At 39.6% G+C, this 24,301-nt stretch overlaps 2 protein-coding genes across 3 annotated transcripts in view; one reads left to right on the top strand and one right to left on the bottom strand.

Annotated features, from left to right (window-relative positions):
- Positions 1 to 15,737, bottom strand: part of GPALPP1 (GPALPP motifs containing 1) — a 75,718-nt gene extending 59,981 nt beyond the window's left edge. For both annotated transcript variants that reach the window (XM_022574880.2, XM_022574879.2), the window contains exons 1-4: positions 15,529 to 15,737; positions 7,924 to 8,056; positions 6,861 to 6,965; positions 4,154 to 4,259 (exon numbers count right to left, since the gene is read on the bottom strand). In XM_022574880.2, the coding sequence (XP_022430588.1) occupies positions 4,154 to 4,259; positions 6,861 to 6,965; positions 7,924 to 8,056; positions 15,529 to 15,616 (432 nt within the window). In that variant the 5' untranslated portion in view covers positions 15,617 to 15,737. The remainder of the gene's footprint in view (positions 1 to 4,153; positions 4,260 to 6,860; positions 6,966 to 7,923; positions 8,057 to 15,528) is intronic.
- A 77-nt stretch (positions 15,738 to 15,814) lies between these two features.
- The window catches only part of NUFIP1 (nuclear FMR1 interacting protein 1), a 48,860-nt gene continuing 40,373 nt past the window's right edge, over positions 15,815 to 24,301 (top strand). The window contains exons 1-5 of the mRNA XM_022574882.2: positions 15,815 to 16,247; positions 18,535 to 18,617; positions 19,770 to 19,868; positions 20,607 to 20,669; positions 21,328 to 21,404. Coding sequence (XP_022430590.1) covers positions 15,836 to 16,247; positions 18,535 to 18,617; positions 19,770 to 19,868; positions 20,607 to 20,669; positions 21,328 to 21,404 — 734 coding nt within the window. The 5' untranslated portion in view covers positions 15,815 to 15,835. The remainder of the gene's footprint in view (positions 16,248 to 18,534; positions 18,618 to 19,769; positions 19,869 to 20,606; positions 20,670 to 21,327; positions 21,405 to 24,301) is intronic.

Here is a 24,301-nt window from a genome sequence, read left to right as displayed (position 1 = left end):
CACCTCATACCAGTTAGAATGGGCATCATCAGAAAATCTACAAACAACAAATGCTGGAGAGGGTGTGGAGAAAAGGGAACCCTCTTGCACTGTTGGTGGGAATGTAAATTGATACAGCCACTATGGAGAACAGTATGGAGGTTCCTTAAAAAACTAAAAATAGAATTACCATATGACCCAGCAATCCCACTACCGGGCATATACCCAGAGACAACCATAATTCAAAAAGACACATGCATCCCAATGTCCATTGCAGCACTATTTACAATAGCCAGGTCATGGAAGCAACCTAAATGCCCATCGACAGACGAATGGATAAAGAAGATGTGGTACATATATACAATGGAATATTACTCAGCCATAAAAAGGAACGAAATTGGGTCATTTGTAGAGACGTGGCTGGATCTAAAGACTGTCATACAGAGTGAAGTAAGTCAGAAAGAGAAAAACAAATACCATATGCTAACACATATATATGGAATCTTAAAAAAAAAAAAAGGTTCTGAAGAACCTAGGGGCAGGACAGGAATAAAGATGGAGACGTAAAGAATGGACTTGAGGACACAGGGACGGGGAAGGGTAAGCTGGGACGAAGTGAGAGAGTGGCATGGACATATATATACTACCAACTGTAAAACAGATGGTGGGAAGCAGCCGCATAGCACAGGGAGACGAGCTCGGTGCTTTGTGACCACCTAGAGGGGTGGGATAGGGAGGGTGGGAGGGAGACGCAAGAGGGAGGAGATATGGGGATATATGTATATGTATAGCTGATTCACTTTGTTATAAAGCAGAAACTAACACACCACTGTAAAGCAATTATACTCCAATAAAGGTGTTAAAAATACAAATAACTCAATTTCATTTCCTCACTACAAATAACTCAATTTCATTTCTTTTTATGGCTGAGTAATATTCCATTGTATATATGTGCCACACTCACTACAAATAACTCACTACACCTCACTACAAATAACTCAAATTCATTTCTTTTTATGGCTGAGTAATATTCCATTGTATATATGTGCCACATCTTCTTTATCCATTCATCTGTCGATGGACACGTAGGTTGCTTCCATGTCCTGGCTATTGTAAATAGAGCTGCAATGAACATTGTGGTACGCGACTCTTTCTGAATTATGGTTTTCTCAGGGTATATGCCCAGTAGTGGGATTGCTGGGTCATATGGTAGTTCTATTTTTAGTTTTTTAAGGAACCTCCATACTGTTCTCCATAATGGCTGTATCAATTTACATTCCCACCAGCAGTGCAAGAAGTTTCCCTTTTCTCCACACCCTCTCCAGCATTTATTGTTTGTAGATTTTTTGATGATGGCCATTCTGACTGTTGTGAGGTAATACCTCTTTGCAGTTTTGATTTGCATTTCTCAAATGATTAGTGATGTTGAACATTCTTTCATGTGTTTGCTGGCAATCTGTATATCTTCTTTGGAGAAATGTCTATTTAGGTCTCCTGCTCATTTTTGGATTGGGTTGTTTGTTTTTTTGATACTGAGCTGCATGCATGAACTGCTTGTAAATTTTGGAGATTAATCCTTTGTCAGTTGCTTCGTTTGCAAATATTTTCTCCCATTCTGAGGGTTGTCTTTTTGTCTTCTTTATGGTTTCCTTTGCTGTGCAAAAGCTTTGAAGTTTCATTAGGTCCCATTTGTTTATTTTTGTCTTCATTTCCATTCCTCTAAGAGGTGGGTCAAAAAGGATCTTGCTGTGATTTATATCACAGAGTGTTCTGCCTATGTTTTCCTCTAAGAATTTTATACTGTCTGGCCTTACATTTAGGTCTTTAACCCATTTTGAGTTTGTTTTTGCATATGGTGTTAGGGAGTGTTCTAATTTCATTCTTTTACATGTAGCTGTCCAGTTTTCCCAACAGCACTTATTGAAGAGGGTGTCTTTTCTCCACTGTATATCCTTGCCTCCTGTATCAGAAATAAGGTGACCATATGTGTGTGGGTTTATCTCTGGGTTTTCTCTCCTGTTCCATTGATCTATATGTCTGTTTTTGTGCCAGTACCATACTGTCTTGATTACTGTAGCTTTGTAGTATAGTCTGAAGTCTAGAGCCTGATTCCTCCAGCTCTGTTTTTCTTTCTCAAGATTGTCAAGCATATTATTTAATCTTTCCAGGCCTTGGTCTGTCTTTCAGACAGGGATTGTAACAGCTCCAACCAATAACTACTCTATTGCTAAGAGAAGCCTGTGTTTTGTTTTGTTCATTTTCTTTGGAACCATGTGCTTCTCAGGAAACTGGAACCTTCTCTAATTCCTGGGTAAAAATGCTGATAATTCTAAGCCAATCACTTTGGTCTCATTCCTCTTGGCCAACTGATTGGCTTGAGCATGGCATATGATTCAATTTTGGCCAAAGAAATGTGAGGAGAGGTCTACAGGACACCTGGAAAGGTTTTCCTCTCTCTAAAAAGGGGGCACAGGATAGGGACCGTATATCTGGACACTGCCATCTGCATGTTAATCTCAGCACTTGGTCAGCCTAAGAGGAATTAACATACTGTAAATGATAGAGAAGACATAAAAAACTGGGCCCTGGATGATCTCATTAGTCTGTTGAATTTACCAACCCTGGAATGACCCTTCCTCTAGACCTCTTCTTAGGTATGAAACACATTTTTCTTATTCGGGGAATACAGATTACAGACCACCCAGGAAATTATATAAACAACCAATTTGTTAACTAACAAGGTTAAGACTACATTTCATTGCGAGTTGGATTTTTTGTTATTAGCAGCTAAAAGCACTCTAGCTGATGGTAAGCAAGCCAACTTAAGTATCTAGGGGAAAACCATTTTGGAGAGACTTGGATAGCAAGTATCAAGGCTCAGGAGTAGGAGCCTGTCTGTCATATTTAAGGAGCAAGGAGCTCAGTGTGGTCAGATCAAAATTAGAGAGAAAATCAGGGAGCTAATGGAGGCCAGATTATAGAGGGCCCTGTAAGGACTTTGGCTTGAATGCAGACAGAGGAGGAGCAAATTGATGGTTTTGAGCGTCAATGACATGATCTGACTTTGTTTTATCTGGGCCACTCCAGCTGCTGTGTTGAGAAGAGGTAGTGGAGGAACAAAGGCTAAGACACGAAGACCAATGAAAGAGGTGAAATATGATATTGACTGGGATCAGGGTAGCAGCAGAAGTGGCTGGATTCTGGACGTTTTTGAAGGTGGGAACAACAGAATTTGTTGTCAGACTGATTTCTCTAAGGGCCTGACACACTGTAGGTGTTTTATAAACATCTGCTGAAAGAATGAGTAAATGACTCTGGAGTTCATGAGCTTAACCACTGCATTATATATTTCCTTTAGTAACAACTTCAGTGGAATTGCTGGATTCTCAGTGGAGATGCACAGGAGTATTTGAATTTATTACCACCTGTTCGGTCTGCTAATCTTCAGCATGAATTAATCACTGCAGATTAGCAGACTGAACAGGTGATATAAAACCCTAAGAACTGGGTTTGAGCTTTGACTTTTGATAAGTAGAAATTGTGATTTGGAGTTAAGTTACCCAATTTCTCTGGCTTTTATCATCTCTAAGATACAGATCATGATTATTTTCATAAGGCTTTGGAGAAGCTGCAAATACATATATGGGAAAAATGCATTACAAGTTATAAAGTATTCTGCAAATCTCAGCTTTTGTTAAGGACTGGCCCTCTGTAAGAATATAGGCTTCCTCCTTGACTCCAAAATTACTTGTTCTTTCTTTTCAAAACATCATGTATCCACTAGTGCCCTTGTTATACAATGGTATGAGAGCTGGGTAGGAGAAAGTTAATTTCAATATTTTATAATAATTATTTCACTATTAAAAATTTTCTTAGCTTGTTCTCTTCTGGATCAAATCACAGTGATTCTTTAAACTTTGCATCATGTTCTAGTTTCTAGTACTTTAAAGCTTCCCTTCAAGGATGAGAAGCATGAATAGGTAACACCCTGTCACATGTAATTTGCCTTGTTATTTTTCTAACAGAATCTCAGGTCTATGACAGCTTTTGATTTCATCTACCTAGCTACAATCCTAAATTAGTTTGAATATGATTGAGTCAAATGATTGTAGTTATTCCCATGTAAAGTCTTGAGTTTCTTACATCTTATTCTTTAATAGAAAAAGTTCCAAACCTCAGAGTTGAAATACGATGATACTTGTCTTGGATCATCTCTGCCTTTGTCACTTTTCTGTGCAGATTTAAGAAAACCAGGTGGTAATGCAGGACCTATTATAGGCCTGAAAAATAAAATGTACCTTTATCATTCTCCCTGACTTTAAAAAGTCAGCTTTCAGAATAAAAGCTCACACAAATAATAAAAGGCCAGATAATAACAAATGTTGAAAATGAGAATCTTATTCAACATATTATTTTTACTCTATAACCTAGTATTTTTTCACCGAGTATCATAAAAATAAACATCTAATTTTTGGTATTTTAACTTTCTATTTGTTAGTCAACGATTAGATGCTAAACCAGTAATTCTCAATCTTTGTGGCAATGGTGTATACCCACTTCCTAAAAGAACTATGTTAAATAAAAATAATAACTTAAAAAAAAAAAGTCCTTATTATGTGGACTTTTATGTGGACTAAAGCCTGTGAAGATCTTTTTCATTTTGTGCCTTGGCTTTCAGTTTTGATATTCACCATCCACTGAAAAATACCTTAGTGGCATTATATTTATAGTCAGAACTACTTAAGTATAAATTGGGTTCTAAGGACATACGTAGCAAGTGCATACAACAGATGTTAGTGATTTATGGTTATGTGTGCCGAGGCAGTATAAAAACCTAAACACCATTCTAACAATCCAATAATGATGTGGAAGCATATAAGAAGGAAAAAAGTTCATTTAAGACCTGTATATAAAGGAAAAGGTAGTATGCTAACCACATTTCAACCAGTGTACTTTTCTGTTTCCTTCAAAAAACCCTGGTTGGTATAAGTCACTCCATTTTCTATCTGAGCAAAATAACACCCAAGGACAACATGAACTAGTAGGTGGCAGAGCTGGAGGTTGAACCCTGGTCTATCGGATGCCAAAGTTCATTTTCTTTCTAGCTGCCCTACTGCCACATTCTGAGGGAACAGACATCCATTCAAAAGAGAAAACTGCCTAAATTCTAGGCCTTAAAAAGAAAAAGTCCTACTTTATGTATGGAAAAAACAAAAGAAGAACGATATTTTCTACTCTCTTTCATACTGTTAATTTTCTCCATTCTTTGTTTTTTTCCAGAGATGTCCCTGTGCAAGTGTTACCAACCAAGATGGCACTGATGCCCTAAGCTGAATTTTCCAGATTGCACTATGTTCAATTAGAGTCTTACAGACAGGTTTCCCGGTAGGACAAAAATAGTACTAGAGTCACAAGGTCTGGGGTCTGATCCTGGCCACTTATTTACCTCTTGCCTTGGTTCATAAAACTGCTATGAACCAAAACAATTTTGCAAATGAAAAATGCGGAAGTGTGGCATTGTTAGATCAAATTAGTTATCATTTATAAAGTATAAGGAAGTGCTGTATGGGTTTTTTTCTGAGTACAGTTTTTAGCAGATCTCCAAATGCAATTACAGCTCAATTCTCTGGCTTCAGGGAATTTGTGAGGATAAAACCACTAACACATAAAATCTTAAAATATAGTAAAGGAACATAACCACGGCACATGCTGTGGACGTGTATGAGGTTTTGCCTCCAATATATGCTTCCACCTGTTTATTTCAAACATATATTTTACTATTGTCAAAATAGAAAGAAATCGCTATGTATCTAATAATCTATTTTCTTGAAAGGAATGTTATTTCCCAGCAGTCAGCAAATTTCCCATAAAAACCCAGACAGGAAATTTTAGGCTCTAAGGGCCACATTTGGTCTTTGTTGCATATTCATCTTTGTATTTTAATGACCCCCTAAAGATCATTCTTAGCTCGGGGCCATACAAAAACAGGCAGTGGACTGCCTATTCCTCTTATTTCTTCTTTCTTTTCTTCAATAAGCATCCCTTTACTTGCTGACGCCATTACAGAAACTGACTACATTCGCAACAAAAAGTGTTTTTTGAGTTGAAGTCAGAGGCAGTTACTCCCCAAAAGTTATATAAAAATTAGAAGCTGACAAGTGTGATTATAACTTCTGAATATAAAATGTACAACAGCCTTTTCTACTTGTTCTTGCATACTGGGATACAATGTTATGAATTATAAACAATATGGTGTGCAATTTCATATTCAGCAGTTAAATATTTTATAATTCCGGGAAGATAGGAATCAGTATTTACTATCTGTTTATTCTGTGCCAGGCACTATATAAGAATCACACATGTATATATATGCATATAAATATGAAATCTCAATCACCACGACAATTCTGTAAGGTACGTGTTGCTATCTTATTCCACAGATGACAAATTTGAGGTTCAGTGAAGTTAACTGTGTAACTTGGTACTTAGGGATTTGTCTATTCTTTCAATAAATAATTAAGAAGACGTCTGAATTAGAAGTCAAACACCAGGATTCCAGCCCCAGGTGTACCACTGACTATGTGTGCAACCTTACTTGTTTAAAAAAAAAATAGGGAAGAAGGGTCATGTTTCACCCAGCCTGCCACAGAACGCTCTTGTGAGTATCAAATAAGAGATGTGGAAGTTTTTTATGAATTATAAAAGTGTCATAAACGTGTAAATAATTATTTTCCTTATATAAATTTTAAAATTAGTTATTTTTACTTCAAATTTATTTCAAATGTTATATAAACACATATGTTAAAAAACAATTTCAGACAACTCTTTAATGAATTAATGGACACTAGAAAAGACTGGCAGGAAGTAGTACACATTACCACCTTGGAGGAGAATCATCCTGCTTTTTAAATCCAGGAGGAAGGGCTGGTCCAAAAAACCCTTCATCACCATCATCATCATCGTCATCCTGATTTCTCCTCTGTTTTCTGAAAACACAGTAGTGTAATTTTATGCATGTATGTCAAAATTTTCTTCATAGAGAAATTTCCATTTTTAAAAGAACATTAACTTCAACTAGTTGTACAAACACTGAAACAATAAAATAATCTTGCCAAATAAGAAAAAAAATCTACCACAGATCTTATACTAATCTTTTCTTGAAATTCACTTATGGTCTAAAAATAGAGATTGGTTACTTCTTTACAGCAGTAATATATCAATTTTCTATATTTTCTGTGTTGTTTAAGAGTCCATTCAATGAAGTTTCAAATACTCTACTTGCTAGATATTTTTGAGCAAAAAGTTTATGGCACTGGTTTTCAAATTCACCTAAGTAAAGGCTTTAAGTTGCTACTTCTGTCTCTTACTCATTAAAATGCTTTAAAAAAGACCTTGCTATCCAATAATAAACAAAGATTTGACTTCTTATTTACATCGACCTGTGGTGAGTAAGGCTAGGTCAGAGGGAATCATTCATTTACTTAAACAAAAAGCACATACTGCATACATAATTTTTTTTTAAAGCATATTCTTTTTTTTGGTTGTGCGGCTTGTGGGATCTTAGTTGCCCAACCAGGGATCGAACCTGTGCCCCCTGCATTGGAAGCACGGAGTCCTAAGCACTGGACCACCAGGGAGTTCCCTGCATACATAATTTTAAAAAGAAGATGTATGGTTTATTTAGAATATTTAATCACTTCAATAATACCTTAGGAAAATTCCTTTATATAAGACTTTTATTGAAATTCTAGATATCTCCAGAGCTATATACTACTAAAATAAATTTCTTTCTGAAAGGCAGTTCATGAGGAAATGCCATATGAAGTAATTTCTTCCTGTGCTATATAAATGCAGGTTATGATATCCCCTTACCAGCTCTCTGTTCTAGCCAGCGTACACCAGATTGGAAGATTGGTTTACCATTTAATGTAATAAGTGACTCACCTTGCAGTTGGACCAGTGTCATCTTCTTCAGATTCCTGATTTCCTTCTTCAGACAAAGAACTACTGTCCTCGTCGCTGTCTGATGACTTTGAACTACTGCTTTTATAATTAGGGGGCAGAGCTGGTCCTGCAACTAAAGAAGATGTCTTGTGTATGTCATAAGTAGCCACAACTGTTTCAATGAACTCCCTAGCTGACATTTCACACTTTCTTTTCTGAAATTCTTAGCACTGGCTGGCTATCATTTATTATGGACTTTAATCTCATTTGTTCCTGTTGTGTACAGTGGGCTTGTCTTTCCAACTCCAGGAAGGCAGAAATCATGTCTTACACAGTGTTAACTACCAGATTCACAAAAGCTTTAACACCCAAACTTATAAATATAGCAATAGAACATAATTTGCCTGACATCTTGCAATTTTTGCATTGGTTGCAATTTTGGTTGGTGCAACTGCCAAAATGGTTTCATAATTTTGTTTTTTCCTTATGGACAGCGTATGGTAGACAATATTTATATCACGGAGCTAACCAAACAACAAATTTGCCATTCCACAGTCTAACATGGTAAAAATCAAAATTATCCATTCTGGTTTCTGACTAAGAATCACCACTTAAAAATACCTTTATTGGTATTACCATACTTCTCAGTTAGCTTTCTGTTTGAGATGATTTTCCAAGCAGAAACAAAAGTAGAGGCACTCTAAATTCTCCTGCTTACTAGTAGAGATTCAGAGAAGAGAATGAGGTCACATTGGGATGCAGATGCCAAGGAAGAGGTACGGTGTTCTGTGTCCACTCACCATAGTGAACTGCTTTCACTTCATGACTTAGCGAAATTATAAATTATTGCATGATGTCATTGTATGATGTCACACAGACACAACTGTCTATGTCGATCCTCAGCAGTGATGCTAAAACTCTACTGACATAGTTCCCAAGCCTGGGTGTTTATCAGACTTGCCAAAATATTTTTAAAAAAGAGATTCCTGGGCCCTTGCCCCAGAGATTCTGACTTAGTTGGCCTGGAGTAGGGCCTGGAAATATGATTTTCCAAAGAGCTTCCCAGGTATGCTATTCCTTCAGTATTAATAACAACAAAAACTTAAAAGAGATTTACACACATTTCCCTATTTAATTCTGACTACAACCTTATTAGGAAAGCAGTATTACTTCTAGCTTACAGATGAGGAAACTGAGGCAGAGAGACAGTAACTTGCCCAATTTTACACAACTAAATAGTGGAGCTAGGATATGAACCTCTTAACCGTTATATTAAACAACATTCAACAAAGTCAACATCCATCCATTCAACAAATATTTATTGAGTAAGTACTTCTAGAGAAACAACTTAAAAAAGAAACAAATAAAAAAAGGTGACTGTGAATACGTGGGAGGGTAATTTTAAAGACAGAGGTCAGGGAAGGTTCCCCTGAGAAGACATTTGTAGGGAGACTTAAATGATGACAGTGGTCATGCAACAATCTGAGGGAAGAACATTCTAGATAGAGGAATCACTAGTGTGAAAGTCCTATGGAGAGAACAAGCTTGATGTGCTTGAGGGACAAAAAGGCCTGTGTGGCTAGAGCAAAGTAAGCAAATTGACAAGACAAAACTGGATGGTTCAAAGGGGCCACACTATATGCTTTGGGGCCAGGCTCCAGCTGTGAATTCCAGCTCAGCCACTTCCTAGCTGTGTGATCTGGATATTATTTAACCTTCCTGTGTTAATCTCTTAATCTGTAAAGTGAGGTTAACAGTAGTTCCAATCTCATAGGGCTGTTGTGAAGAATACATATTATACCTGAAAAGCATATAACACTATATCTGGCACACAGCAGGCACTCCATAAATGTGAGCATAGGCTGTGGTAATTGAGTTTGGATTTTAGTTATAACAGGCAGTCACTGCAAGGTTTTGAGTCTGGAGAGATATAATCTGAATTAGCTTTTTTATTAAAACAAAAACGAAAACAAAAAACTCAGCTTGTGGTCAATAGGGAATCAGGAGTAGGGGAGATGAGTTAGAAAGCTGATATGAAATGGTTTGATTTGCAACTGCTTTGAAGAAGCAGGATTTGCTAATGGTGTGGATGTGAGAAGTGAGAGCCAAAAAGGAATTGAGGATGTCTTGGTTTCTGGCCTGATTAGCTAGCCAGGAGGATGGTAATGCTATTCTCTAATATGGAGAAGACAAGGAGGGAAGCATGTCTGGGGGAAGAGCTAAGAGCTTGTTTTTCACACCTTCAGTTTAACATGCCCATTAGAAATTTCAGTGGTATGATCAGTGGTACTTGGGTATATTAATATAAAACTCAGGGGAGAAAGCAGGCTCAGTGTTGGAACCACTGGTCTATTTCTGAAATTTTTTCCCTATTGCTCCTTGTTGTATTACCATAGAACAAGTACTCAATACACAACAAATTGACTTCAAAAATCCGAACTTTGACCTTAAAAAACTGGATGCATTTTTCTACATTCTCCCATGTATCATTAAATAAAGGAAGGAATTATAGAAAATAAATGCTAAACTGGGGCTTCCCTGGTGGCGCAGTGGTTAAGAATCTGCCTGCCAATGTAGGGGACACGGGTTCGAGTCCTGGTCCGGGAAGATCCCACATGCCGCGGAGCAACTAAGCCCATGTGCCACAACTACTGAACCTGCGCTCTAGAGCCCGTGCGTCACAACTGCTGAGCCTGTGCTCTGGAGCCCACATGCCTAGAGCCCATGCTCCTCAACAAGAGAGGCCACAGCAATGAGAGGCCTGCGCACCGCAGCGAAGAGCAGCCCCCGCTCGCCGCACTAGAGAAAGCCCACGCCCAGCGACGAAGACCCGAAGCAGACAAAAATAAATAAATTTATATATTTTTTAAAAAGCTAAACTGGTAGGCATGCCTAGAAAAGAACAATCAATGAGCAAAAAGAGGAAAACAATAAGAATTAAAAGATAAAATTCATATCTCCAACTGCTGTTTAAGACTGAAGAACAGTTATGTCTTCGTTTGTAAATGTTCCCCAACTATAAGTGGAGATTATACCTGACTTCTGACCGTAATGAATAACGCCTTTACTGATTTCTGGTTTATCTTTGTATGTACTACTAATTCCTAGAGAAAGCACCTTTTAGAATATAGCAAGGGAGCATACAACCTTCCATAAATATCCCTTTCTTCAAAATTCTAGGTGGTTATAGTTTAACATGAAAGAGCCTAGGGGATTACATTTCACTCTTGGCTCTCTCCATCTTCCTCTTGCTCCTAAGTATTAAAGAGAGAAGTATTTTTTCCTTTTTAGCTCCTTTCTTTTCTTTTTTTTTTCTTTTTTTTTTTGCTGCGTTGGTGTCTTTGTTGCTGCGCGCGGGCTTTTCTCTAGTTGTGGCGAGCGGGGGCTACTCCTCGTTGCAGTGGCTTCTCTTGTTGCGGAGTACGGGCTCTAGGCATGCAGGCTTAAGCAGTTGTGGCACGTGGGCTCAGCAGTTGTGGCTCACGGGCTCTAGAGCGCAGGCTCAGTCATTGTGGCACACGGGCTTAGTTGCTCCGCGGCACGTGGGATCTTCCCGGACCAGGGCTTGAACCCGTGTCCCCTGCATTGGCAGGCGGACCCTCAACCACTGCACCAACAGGGAAGCCCCCTAGCTTCACTTTTTTTTTTATAGGTATCACTCTTCAGAACTATATAAAATGTCTCAAAAAATTGTTTTAGGCATTTATAATGAACTATTCCATCTCTCTCCTAAAGCAGTGATGCGCATCATTAAGGTAGCTCTTCTACTGCAATGGTAATTTTACAAGTAGATTACAACTTCCATGAAAATAGAGATTATGTCATATATTCCATTATATTTCCCTTGTAATATCTATCACACAGAATTATGCATACAAAAAGAAGTACTAAGTATAAAGCACATTAAATCTCATTATAGATCAGCAATTGATTATAATAGGAAACACTGACTCTGAACCCCAATTAAACAAAACGTTATTCCCTCCAAAGCAGCTCCATTCTTCTCATTAGTAGACTTAAACTGCAAAAAAATTATACTGTTATGTTATATTTTGAATTTCAACAATAAAGATTTGCGGAAATTTGTTTTGCTCTCTTGTTATATACATATTTTTATAATAATCTTGATTTTGCCTGTTGACTGGCAAAGTCTAAAATATTTACTATCTGGTTCAGGAAAAGCTTGCTGATCCTGTGACAGGATTAAGTCATGGAAATGTCAATAAGGAGCATCCAACTGTCTTTTTTTGTGCGTGTGTGTGTGGTATATGGGCCTCTCACTGTTGTGGCCTCTCCTGTTGCAGAGCACAGGCTCCAGACGCGCAGGCTCAGCGGCCATGGCTCACGGGCCCAGCTGCTCCGTGGCATGTGGGATCTTCCCGGACGGGGGCACGAACCCGTGTTCGCTGCATCGGCAGGCGGACTATCAACCACTGCGCCACCAGTGAAGCCCCAACTGTCTTTTGATGGGAGTAGGTAGTGACGTCAGTGGCGCAGTGGTTAAGAATCTGCCTGCCGATGCAGGGGACAAGGGTTCGAGTCTTGGTCCTGGAAGATCCCACATGCCGTGGAGCAACTAAGCCCGTGCGCCACAACTAGTGAGCCTGTGCTCTAGAGCCTGTGCACCACAACTACTGAGCCTGTGCTCTAGAGCCCGTGTGCCGCAAATACAAAACCCGTGTGCCACAACTACTGAAACCCGTGGGCCTAGAGACCATGCTCCGCAACAAGAGAAGTCACTGCAATGAGAAGCCCGCGCACCGCAACGAAGAGTAGCCCCCCCGGCTCAGCAACGAGGACCCAACACAGCCAAAAATAAATAAATAAATAAATTAAAAACAAACAAACAAACGTGATGGTTGGGCTGAGGCTAAAAGATGAGATTGAGTTAGCTGGGCAAAGGGAGTGTGGATTGGAGGAAGAGTGGTCCAGGCAGAGGTAAAAGCATCTGCAAAGAATTGAAAGCCTAAGGGCCTGGCACATCTAGAAATGTGTTCAGAGTGGCTGGAACCAAGAGAAGAGAGAAGGAGGGATCACCAGGGGGAAATGTGGCTGTGAGGTCAAACGAGGTCAGGACTGAAAAGGGTGCCTTGAATTTAGCAAAAAGGTGCTGAGACGATTGGTGGGTGGTCTTCATTTATTTCCAGTGAAATTGGTGAGTGGTCTCCGTGGATTGGCAAGAACAGAAGCCAGAATGCAGTGGGTTAAGGAGAAAATGGGGAGGATCCAGAGTTGGTCAGAGAGAAAGAAGAGTAGCTACTGGGGGATGTGGAGTAGTCTTCATGAAGATGGGAACGATTTGAATGTTCTGGTTAAATGCTAAGGGCAAGGAGCGCCCAGGACTAGTGAGGGAAGGGGTTCTGAGTAAAAATGGAAGGATTAGCCTTGGAAGGAGGTAGTTCCCCTCTTGCATTATAATCAAAGGGAAGACAAAAGAGTTGGGCAGAGGTTTGGGAAAGTTTTTAGGTACTGTGCCAGAAAAGTGAGGAAGTTCTCTTAAGATGGCATCTACTTTTTCTGTGAAGTAGATGGAGAGAGAGTGTAAAGAAGAAAGAGAAGGTTTTAAAAAGCCATGGTTGATCATGGGGGAGGAGACCTGCGTGGGGAAACGTCTGAGGATGGCTGGGCGGAACTGTGGACCCAGCCAGGGAGGAGACTATAGTTTTTAGCAGCATTAGCCTGTGGAGGGGTGAGGTCTCTTCTAGCAGCACTTGGAAGCCTGGGTGTGGGCTCATCAGGGGTGAACGACTGGACTGATCCAGGGCTGAGTTTTTGCTAGATGGGTTTAACAGAATACTAAATGGGATAAGGCAGCTGAAAACACTGGCAAGAGAAGGCATGAATGGACGGACCATGGAGGCTAAGTTGAGCAGGGACAGAAGTAATTAAAGGAAATTTAAGGCCAAAACAGACTGAGGCAGAGATCACATGGCTCAATGAGACTAAAAACAAAAATAAAAAATAAAAAAAATGTAATGAGAGTAACTGAGTAAGAATGATGGATGAATAAGGGGTTCTGGCTGAGAATAAGATCTGAATTTAAATTTTCAGAGATGGGGGAATTCTCTGGCGGTCCAGTGGTTAGGACTCCATGAGCTCACTGCCAAGGGCCCGGGTTCAATCCCTGGTCAGGGGACTAAGATCCTATAAGCTGCACAGTACGCCCCCCCCCAAAAAAAAAAAAAAAGTTTTCAGAGGTGGAATAGGATCCAGTGTGTGACTGCAAATGTGGCTGGGATGAGTGGTGTGAAGGTTGCCGCAGATGAGGAGAATAAAGTCAGAGTCAAAAGAGCCCAGGCTCCACTCAGCTTACACAAAGCAGTGTCTGGAGTATGCAGACTGGTCTTGAGAAAACATCTGCACCCCCGAGTTTTTAACAGGATCTCAGGGGACATTTCCTAGCACTCAATTTTCCAGAGTATTCAAATAAAATTAAATTGGTCCATCTCAGGCCTGTGTGCTAAATAAAAAGTTTGGTTAACCCCACTTTTCTTCAACCTTAGTTGAATGGAACCTTCCTTGCTAAAATAAAAGCCTAACTTTTTAACAGCTATAGCAGAAACAAGACCTGGAAAGAAACCTCTAGGTGGAAACACGGCCTCTGGGTAGTCAAAGAATGCAAATTAGATTCGGAAATGGAAGAGTTATTCTTCCAGCTTTGCTCTTTGCCAACTTCAGTCAGTCCCAGGCTACAAATTAGTACAAACGTGAAAGGAGATGGATACTCATCACGGAGGAGTCTGAGAAGCATTTATTTGGCAAATACGAGGTGCCTGCTATGTGTTAAGGCTAGAAGACTATAGTGCAGTGGTGGAGACAGATATGTCAGCAAGTTATTTGAAAACAGTGTATTAAATATGTGACGTAAATAAGTAGGCAAAAAACCCGTGGGTAAAGAGGAGGGCGTGACAATGCTTGGGAGAGTGTGGAAAGCCTTCCACACTGAGGTGACACTGAAGTTAGGGCTTGAAGGATGAGGTGAGAGTTTGTCAGGTACGTCAAGAAGAGCAGGGCGAGGGCCAAAGAAGCCTAGAGAATTGAAGAACTGCGCAGAAACTCAGATTTGTTTGAGCTCTGAGCCGTGTGTGTCAGGACAGGACGAGAGGCTAGGAAGGCAGGTCGGGGGCTAGGGCGCAGAGCATCTTCTGCAAGAGCCAAGGGCATTCGTTGCACGTTAGAAGGCAAGAAGGCACAGAGGTTCGGAGTACGGGTTTCGCTCTAAGTCGGGCTCCAGCACTTAACTAACTGTATGGTATGCGCAACAGCCTGGGCCTCAGTGTCCCCATTTGCAACACGAAATAATAATCTTTACCTTATACAGTGGCCTAGAGTATTAAATCACTGAATGTGCATTGATCGTTTAGCACAGCGTCCAGCCCATCGAGAACTAAATGCGAATACTTCTTGGTGATAATGATTACCAGGCCAAAGCTCGTTTCTACAGCCCCCACGGCCACGCTTAGGAAGGAAAGTTAGCTCGGGTGGGGCCGCGCCCACTCGCCACTCCTCCGCCCTCCCGGGCCTCGGGACCAGTACTCTGAGAACTGGGCCGGGCCAGAGACGGGGTGGGAGGGCCTGGCGGGCAGGGGACATGCCGCCGCTTACCGGGGCTGGGGTCCCGCTCCTCGTCCTCCGCTGACCCGCTGGCCTTGAAGCCGGGCGGCAGTGCCGGCCCGATAAGATCCCTCGCCATCCGCGGTGGCAGACACTGGTCCCGCACACAGGTGTATCCACGCAGAGTCAAATCCCCGTGAGGTAGCCCGCCATACGCAGAAAATGAGGGAAGCTTTTCCGGCCCCTACCAATGACGTGGCAGCCTGTGATTGGCTGACCTGTCTCATTAGCGATAACGGAAGTGACGCCTAAGGCTTGCTCCACATTCGCACGCTGGCTTCCCTACTAGGTGGATGGCATGGGTGAGCAGGCAAGTGGTTGCGTGACTCGCACGGGGTGGTTTTCAGCTCCCGAGGTGAGCCCCTCTTTGGAGCCTCTGAGGGACGGTGCCTCGCTGCCGGACAACTGGATGTTCTGGGCGATGCTGCCGGCGCCGCCACCACCGCCTTCGTCGCTTCCCGCAGGAGGGTCCGAACCTTCCTCAGACGCGCAGCCCCCCGCGGAGGCCCAGAGCCTCCCCGAGGCGCCTCCCCCCTTTGACGCCCAGATTCTTCCCGGGGCACAGCCCCCTTTCGACGCCCAGTCCCCCCTTGATTCTCAGCGTCAACTCAATGGCCAGCCTTCCTGGAATTTCCAGGCTTCAACATCATGGTACTGGACACAGTCTCCTGGTGTTTTTCCTTGGCATCGGCAGCCCCACAACACTCCGGGTAGGTTGTTACTCCTCTCTGTACCACCCCTTACCTTTCCTTTTCCCTTCTTCCCTCTCCTTTTCCACCCTTGTTGCTCTCTCCCCTTCTGATACTGCCTTGCACTCTTGGAGTCTGGTCATTAATGTCTCACAGTTCGTTCCAGTTATGTTTTTCCTGCCTGTTCATTCAGTTTAACAATTATTTATTGAATTCCAACTATGAACCAGGAAGGGGAGATATAGCAGTGAACAAAACATACAAATATCCTTATTTTGAGCTTAAATCTCCTGGTGTAGGAAGACAGACAATAAACAAAAGAAAGCAGTGTGTATTAGAAGGCAGTGAGTGCTATGGAGAGAGAGCAGAGTGACAGGCAGTGCAGTTTTAAATGTCAGTGTCAGTCGTACGTAAGGTGACATGGGAGCAAAGACTTCAGGGAGGTGAGGGATCAGAGCAGAGCATGTATCTGGGGGATAGCGGTACAGGCAGAGGGACCTGCAAGTGCAAAGACCTGGAGGCAGAAGCTATAGATCAGAATGGAACCCCGTGAGGCAAGAAAGGACTGAGCCTGGGGTGGAGTCATAGGCAATAGAGGAAGAGGGCCTTGTAGATCGTGGGACTTCTACTGTTATGATATGTTTAGTTCAGGGGAGTGGCATGCTTTGATTTATGTTTTCAAAGGGTTAATATGGCTACTGATTGGAAATGACGGAAAGGGAGATGAGTTAAGAAGGTATTGCAGTTAACCTGGTGAGAGATACTGGGGACTTGGACCAAGGTGGAGCTCAGGAGGTGATGAGAAGTAGTTGGATTCTAGATATATCTTGAAGGTAGGGTAGGGTCAGCATAATTTGTTGAGGAATTGGATGTGGGATGGGATGTAAAGAGGAGACGAGAATAACTTAAAGTTTTTTGCCAAGCAAGTGGAAGGATGAGGGAGTAGATTTAGAAAGGAGACCAGGAGTTGAGTTTGGAATATGATTTGTGTCAAGTAGAGATACTGAACTGGCTGTTAGCTATTAGTTTGTACTTTCAGGGGAGGTTTGTGGCTAGAGCTGTAAATCGGGGTGTCATTAGCATAGAGATCATATTTAAAGCCATGCAATTGTTCGCTTAGAACAATTCAATTTACATTAAGTTGAATCCAAATCAGTGTTTACTGTATGCCTAATGCTGGGGATATGAATGTGCCTAAGACAGTCCCAAGCGAGGTGAGATGCGTTCATAAATATAAATCACAATGCAGTGTGACTGGTGATAGAGGCATATAAAAGGAGATTTCAGAGTATGGAGAAAGTTGGGGAAAACTTTTGGAAGAAGTGTATTGGGAGATGTTTAATATTCTGGAAGAGATACTTTTTAGGTGGAAGCAAAGAGGTGTCAGTGCAAGGTGAGTTCTGAAGGTTGCAGTGTTCTCGTGTGACTGAAGCATAGTATGTGGAAGGTACAGGGAAGAGCAGGGTGAAAAAATAAAGTGGGATCTCATCGAAGGACTCTTCGATGAGTCCTGAGTAGCTACTTGCTTCCAGGGTCTTGAGCAGGGTTGTGATGACTGGAGGATTATTTTTGTGGTGTCAGTGTGCAGGGTCTGTTGGAAGAGAGGACTTAGGAACTGGAAGCCAGTCTGGAAGGCTGTCACAGTGATCTGGGTGAAAGATCGAGGTTTCAGAGTTGGGTCATGGCAATAAGAAAGGAAAAATATTTGAGAAGAAATGTATTTCACAAGGGTCTGTTTTCCTGATGTAAAATTGATGCTGAAAGAGCTCCATTCGGCTCCAGCACCGTTTACATTTCTTTTTTCTTTTTGAAAATATTTTTATTTATTTATTTATTTGGCTGCGCTGGGCCTTAGTTGCGGCACATGGGATCTTCATTGCGGCCTGTGGGATCTTTAGTTGCAGCATGTGGGCTCTTAGTTGCAGCACGTGGGATCTAGTTCCCTGACCAGGGATTGAACCCAGGCCCCCTGCATTGGGAGCACAGAGTCAACTACTAGACCACCAGGGAGGTCCCCGGTTTACATTTCTAATGTTTGAAATAACTACAAGGAATTTTACCAGGTTAGCTTGTCCATTCCTTTACTCAGAGGAAAAAGCATCTATGGACATGTAATCTTACCAATATGTATTAATTTGAAAAATGTTTATTTGGTAAACTAGTCTTAATCTTTGTTAATTTGTTTGAATTACTGTTCTGCCTAGAAGTAGTTTACCACTGTTTTTCTCAAGTATTTATGACATTCTGTAGCAAAATTTTAAATAATTGTATAGTTGCAAACATTTCTGGATCTCATTTTGTTTTTCAGTTAAACATTCTTATCTTCCACGAAAACATGATGCAAAGGTCAATGACTTCAACATGTCTCCCAGGAGAAAACAGAAAAAAAGGGTATTTTTTAAGATGTTCTTGGATGTGACACTTTGGTCCCTATGTCACTGTTTCATATCTTGTGTTTCAATCATAACTGTCTCAGTGTTTTGCATTCATTATTGACACAGCAGAGCCTTGCATAAAAGGATCTTTAAGGGTCTTGGCTGTAAGTAAAAACTTCAAGCAAAATCTTTTTGAGAAATAAATGGAGAAATTGTAGAAAAAGAAAACATTTAATCCATTTCAGTATAGTATCAGGAGTAAATATAATGGGGAATTATGATTACAGATAAATGTAAATGTTATTAAACTTCAATGAAGTAAACAAAAGTATAATATATATGTTATACATAATATATATTATATATTTAATTTATTTATTTTACTAGCATATTGGGAGGAGAAGGATGAAAGTAAAAGTTTTTGTTTTTTTTAATGAGGAACAGCCCTTCATTATGTTCAGAAACTGAGTCTTAAAATAGGCTTTTTTTATTCTGACGTAGCTTATAATCTGGTCTTTCAACTTTTAAGATGTGTAAATAATTTTATTAGTTTAGAATAAATTGAGTAAATCTACAGCATGAGATTAGTACCCTTCATTTTGGCATCAAAACTATGTAACTAATATTAACAAAATATTGTGAAAGTATGTTTATTAACATAATCTCAACATTGAACAATTGGGGCCCTATATAGCCTATCATTGTAATAATCATTTTTATTTTATGTTTAAACATAAAAATAGTAAATTGGGAATTTAAAAAAACTAATATTTACCTAAATAGTTCTTTTTTTTTCATTCTGTAGTTAAAATATACACACACGCACGCACGCACTTGTTTTTCCTAAAAGAAGAAATACTGTTTTTACCCTGAATATTTATTTTTAGGTCATTTTGACATATGCTCTATTAAGTTTTAATTAGATTACCAATTTTAAATCTACTCACAATTTATATTAGCTTTACTCAGATTTAAAATTTTTTAACAAGCCTGGCTTTTCCTAATGTATTTGTTAAAAATAAGAACAGAATCATCCCTTCATTAAAAATGTATTCAGAAGTTTTTGCCACCTGCAAGGGTTGTGTGAAAAATCAAAATATGTACTGTACTTTTACTGATAATTAGAATTCTAACCAATAGCCTAATGCCTCTTCATTTTTGTTTGCAGAAAAGAAAGGAACCAGTTTTTCACTATTTTTGTGATACCTGTGATCGTGGTTTTAAAAATCAAGAGAAGTATGATAAACACATGTCCGAACATATGAAAGTAGGTTTTCTTAGTTGTCCTGATATTTATTTAGCAAAATGGGTGTATTTGGTAGAAATTCTGAGCTTCCTTCCCTTAAAAGTTTATAGTTTCCATAGAAATGTTGTTAGATGACTTGCCAAATTGGGACAGTGACTCTGGGATTTGCAGTTTGAGGGTGGGAAGCCCACTGCTTCAGGAAGTGTGAGATGACAGTAAAAGAGAAGGGAGGTCTGGCAGCTGTTTGTATGTATGCTCCTCGTCTGCTCTGTGAGAGGCTGGGCCTCTCCTCCGGTTGCTCCGTGCGCCTTTGTGAGTTCTTTCTCCTTTAAGGCTGCCCTTGACTAACCACACAGTGTAATTTGCCTTGGCCCAGCACCGTCTACGGATGGTTTACACCTTATTAAGTACTTTTAACCAGGATATTTGAGAAGTAAAAAAGTTAAAAGGAAAGTTCTTAGTTTGGAAAAGTTCTCTTTCAGTTTGTAGGCGTGCCCCTTAACTTTAGGAATTAAGAACATTTTACAACCTTGCTGATGTCGTGCATTCACTCAAGTGGAGAAGTAAATGATATGCATTACTGTACTATATACTTAGAGAGTGCAACTCTGTTTGGAGTGATTTTTGTTTTAGGTATTCAGTGATAACACCACATAGATGGGATACTATGTAATATGACCAGAATATGTCTGTATATATAGTAGTAAGGTAAATTTTTTATGGAAAACATTGAGTAGCCTTTCTTAAAAATTCTTACAGTGCCCTGAGGCAGATTGCTCTTTTAGTGCACATGAGAAGATTGTCCAATTCCATTGGAGAAATGTAAGTTCTTTTTTTGTTTGTTTGTTACATGCTCTTTTTATTTCATTGATTTATTATCTTCATAGCTCTCTATGTACATAGCCTACTAATGAGTAACATTCACAGAACACTGTACACAGAACACTGTAAGGCATTTTTACATCTACTATTCAATTTTATCCTTGTAAGCCACTGTGTAAAGTAAATAAATCTTGGCCCTATTTAACAGATTGGTAAAATGATTTGCCCAGGGTCTCAGAACTGACCCCTGCACTTGAATTTCATGATGGCAAATTCTGTTTTACTATACCATGCTGTTTCAAATGGTTTTGTATATTCATTATTTCTCTAGCTAACTTTCTTAACTTTGGTTGGCAGGTAATTCATTTGGGTATTTAATATCAATCAAGTATTCGGTGACATTTACTTTGTAACCAAAATGATATTATGACTTTTTTCTTATCAGTAGTACTAATCTAAAGACAAGAGAAAATTTCTTTCTCCTTTAAAGGAAAAGTCATAATAAGGATAGATAAAGCTTGCTTACTTAGTTTTAAAATTGTCTCTGCTAGTAAATTTACTTTTGGGTACACAGTCTCCATTATCCCCCATAATACTTGAGATTTAGTCAAAAGCATACAATACGCTTCTTGATATTCAGCAGACATTTTCCCCTTAGACGCATGCTCCTGGTATGAAGAAAATCAAGTTAGACACTCCAGAGGAGATTGCAAGATGGAGGGAAGAAAGAAGAAAGTGAGTAAAGAGTTAAGAACTAGTGAAACAATTTTCTTTTACTGTGGCAAGGCTGAGGACTTGAAAATAATGACCGTTCTGGCCCTACGGAACAATTTGAAAAAGGAAATTTCGTCTTTTGTTATTTAAATTTTTGAATTTTATTTTATTTTATTTATTTATTTTTAAAAATATTTAATTTATTTTTTTATACAGCAGGTTCTTATTAGTCATCAATTTTATGCACATCAGTGTATACATGTCAATCCCAGTCACCCAATTCATCACACCACCACCACCACCCCCCCCGTGGCTTTCCCCCCTGGTGTCTATATGTTTGTTCTCTACATCTGTGTCTCAACTTCTGCCCTGCAAACCAGTTCATCTGTACCACTTTTCTAGGTTCCACATACATGCGTTAACATACGGTATTTGTTTTTCTCTTTCTGACTGACTTCACTCTGTATGACAGTCTCTAGATCCATCCACGTCTCAACAAATGACCCGGTTTCGTTCCTTTTTATGGCTGAGTAATATTCCATTGTATATATGTACCACATCTTCTTTATCCATTCCTCTGTCGATGGGCATTTAGGTTGCTTCCATGACCTGGCTATTGTAAATAGTGCTGCAGTAAACATTGGGGTACATGTGTCTTTTTGAATTATGGTTTTCTCTGGGTATATGCCCAGTAGTGGGATTGCTGGATCATATGGTAATTCTATTTTTAGTTTTTTAAGGAGCCTCCATACTGTTCTCCATAGTGGCTGTATCAATTTACATTCCCACCAACAATGCAGGAGGGTTCCCTTTTCTCCACACCCTCTCCAGCATTTGTTGTTTGTGGATTTTCTGATGATGCCCATTCTAACTGGTGTGAGGTGATCCCTCATTGTGGTTTTGATTTGCATTTCTCTAATAATTAGTGATGTTGAGCAACTTTTCATGTGCTTCTTGGCCATCTGTATGTCTTCTTTGGAGAAATGTCTATTTAGGTCTACTCCCCATTTTTGAATTGGGTTGTTTGTTTTTTTAATATTGAGCTGCATGAGCTGTTTATATATTTTGGAGATTAATCCATTGTCCATTGATTCATTTGCAGATATTTTCTCCCATTCTGAGGGTTGTCTTTTTGTCTTGTTTATGGTTTCCTTTGCTGTGCAAAAGCTTTTAAGTTTCATTAGGTCCCATTTGTTTATTTTTGTTTTTATTTCCATGACTCTAGGAGGTGGCTCAAAAAAGATCTTGCTGTGATTTATGTCAAAGAGTGTTCTTCCTATGTTTTCCTCTAAGAGTTTTATAGTGTCTGGTCTTGCATTTAGGTCTCTAATCCATTTTGAGTTTATTTTTGTGTGTGGTGTTAGGGAGTGTTCTAATTTCATTCTTTTACATGTAGCTGTCCAGTTTTCCCAGCACCACTTATTGAAGAGGCTGTCTTTTCTCCATTGTATATCCTTGCCTCCTTTGTCATAGATTAGTTGACCATAGGTGCGTGGGTTTATCTCTGGGCTTTCTGTCTTGTTCTATGTTTCTGTTTTTGTGCCAGTACCATATTGTCTTGATTACTGTAGCTTTATAGTATAGTCTGAAGTCAGGGAGTCTGATTCCTCCAGCTCCATTTTTTCCCCTCAACACTTTGGCTATTTGGGGTCTTTTGTGTCTCCATACAAATTTTAAGATTTTTTGTTCTAGTTTTGTAAAAAATACCATTGGTAATTTGATACGGATTGCATTGAATCTGTAGATTGCTTTGGGTAGTACAGTCATTTTCACAATATTGATTCTTCCAATCCAAGAACATGGTATATCTCTCCATCTGTTGGTATAATCTTTAATTTCTTTCATCAGTGTCTTATAGTTTTCTGCATACACGTCTTTTGTCTCCCTAGGTAGGTTTATTCCTAGGTATTTTATCCATTTTGTTGCAGTGGTAAATGGGAGTGTTTCCTTAATTTCTCTTTCAGATTTTTCATCATTAGTGTATAGGAATGGAAGACATTTCTGTGCATTAATTTTGTATCCTGCAACTTTACCAAATTCATTGATTAGCTCTAGTAGTTTTCTGGTGGCATATTTACGATTCTCTATGTATAGTATCATGTCATCTGCAAACAGTGAGTTTTACTTCTTCTTTTCCAATTTGTATTCCTTTTATTTCTTTTTCTTCTCTGATTGCCATGGCTAGGACTTCCAAAACTATGTTGAATAATAGTGGTGAGAGTGGACATCCTTGTCTTGTTCCTGATCTTGTTCCTGAGGAAATGCTTTCAGTTTTTCACCATTGAGAATGATGTTTGCTGTGGGTTTGTCACATATGGCCTTTATTATGTTGAGGTAGGTTCCCTCTATGCCCACTTTCTGGAGAGTTTTTATCATAAATGGGTGTTGAATTTTTTCAAAAGCTTTTTCTGCATCTATTGAGATGATCATATGGTTTTTCTTCTTCAATTTTGTTAATATGGTGTAACACATGGATTGATTTGCGTATACTGAAGAATCCTTGCATCCCTGGGGTAAATCCCACTTGATGATGGTGTATGATCCCTTTAATGTGTTGTTGGATTCTGTCTGCTAGTATTTTGTTGAGTATTTTTGCATCTATATTCATCAGTGATATTGGTCTGTAATTTTCTTTTTTTGGAGTATCTTTGTCTGGTTTTTGTATCAGGGTGATGGTGGCCTAATCGAGTGAGTTTGGGAGTGTTCCTCCCTCTGCTATATTTTGGAAGAGTTTGAGAAGGGTGGGGGATAGCTCTTCTCTAAATGTCTGATAGAATTTGCCTGTGAAGCCATCTGGTCCTGGACTTTTGTTTGTTGGAAGATTTTTAATCACAGTTTCAATTTCATTACTTGTGATTGTTCTGTTCATATTTTCTATTTCTTCCTGGTTCAGTCTTGGAAGGTTATACCTTTCTAAG

This window comes from Delphinapterus leucas, chromosome 18 (genome assembly GCF_059928025.1).
Source record: "Delphinapterus leucas isolate spDelLeu-1000000601 "Yukka" chromosome 18, BTC_Dleu_Yukka2, whole genome shotgun sequence".
Lineage (NCBI taxonomy): Eukaryota > Metazoa > Chordata > Mammalia > Artiodactyla > Monodontidae > Delphinapterus > Delphinapterus leucas.
This window is presented reverse-complemented; position numbering and strand designations above follow the sequence as displayed.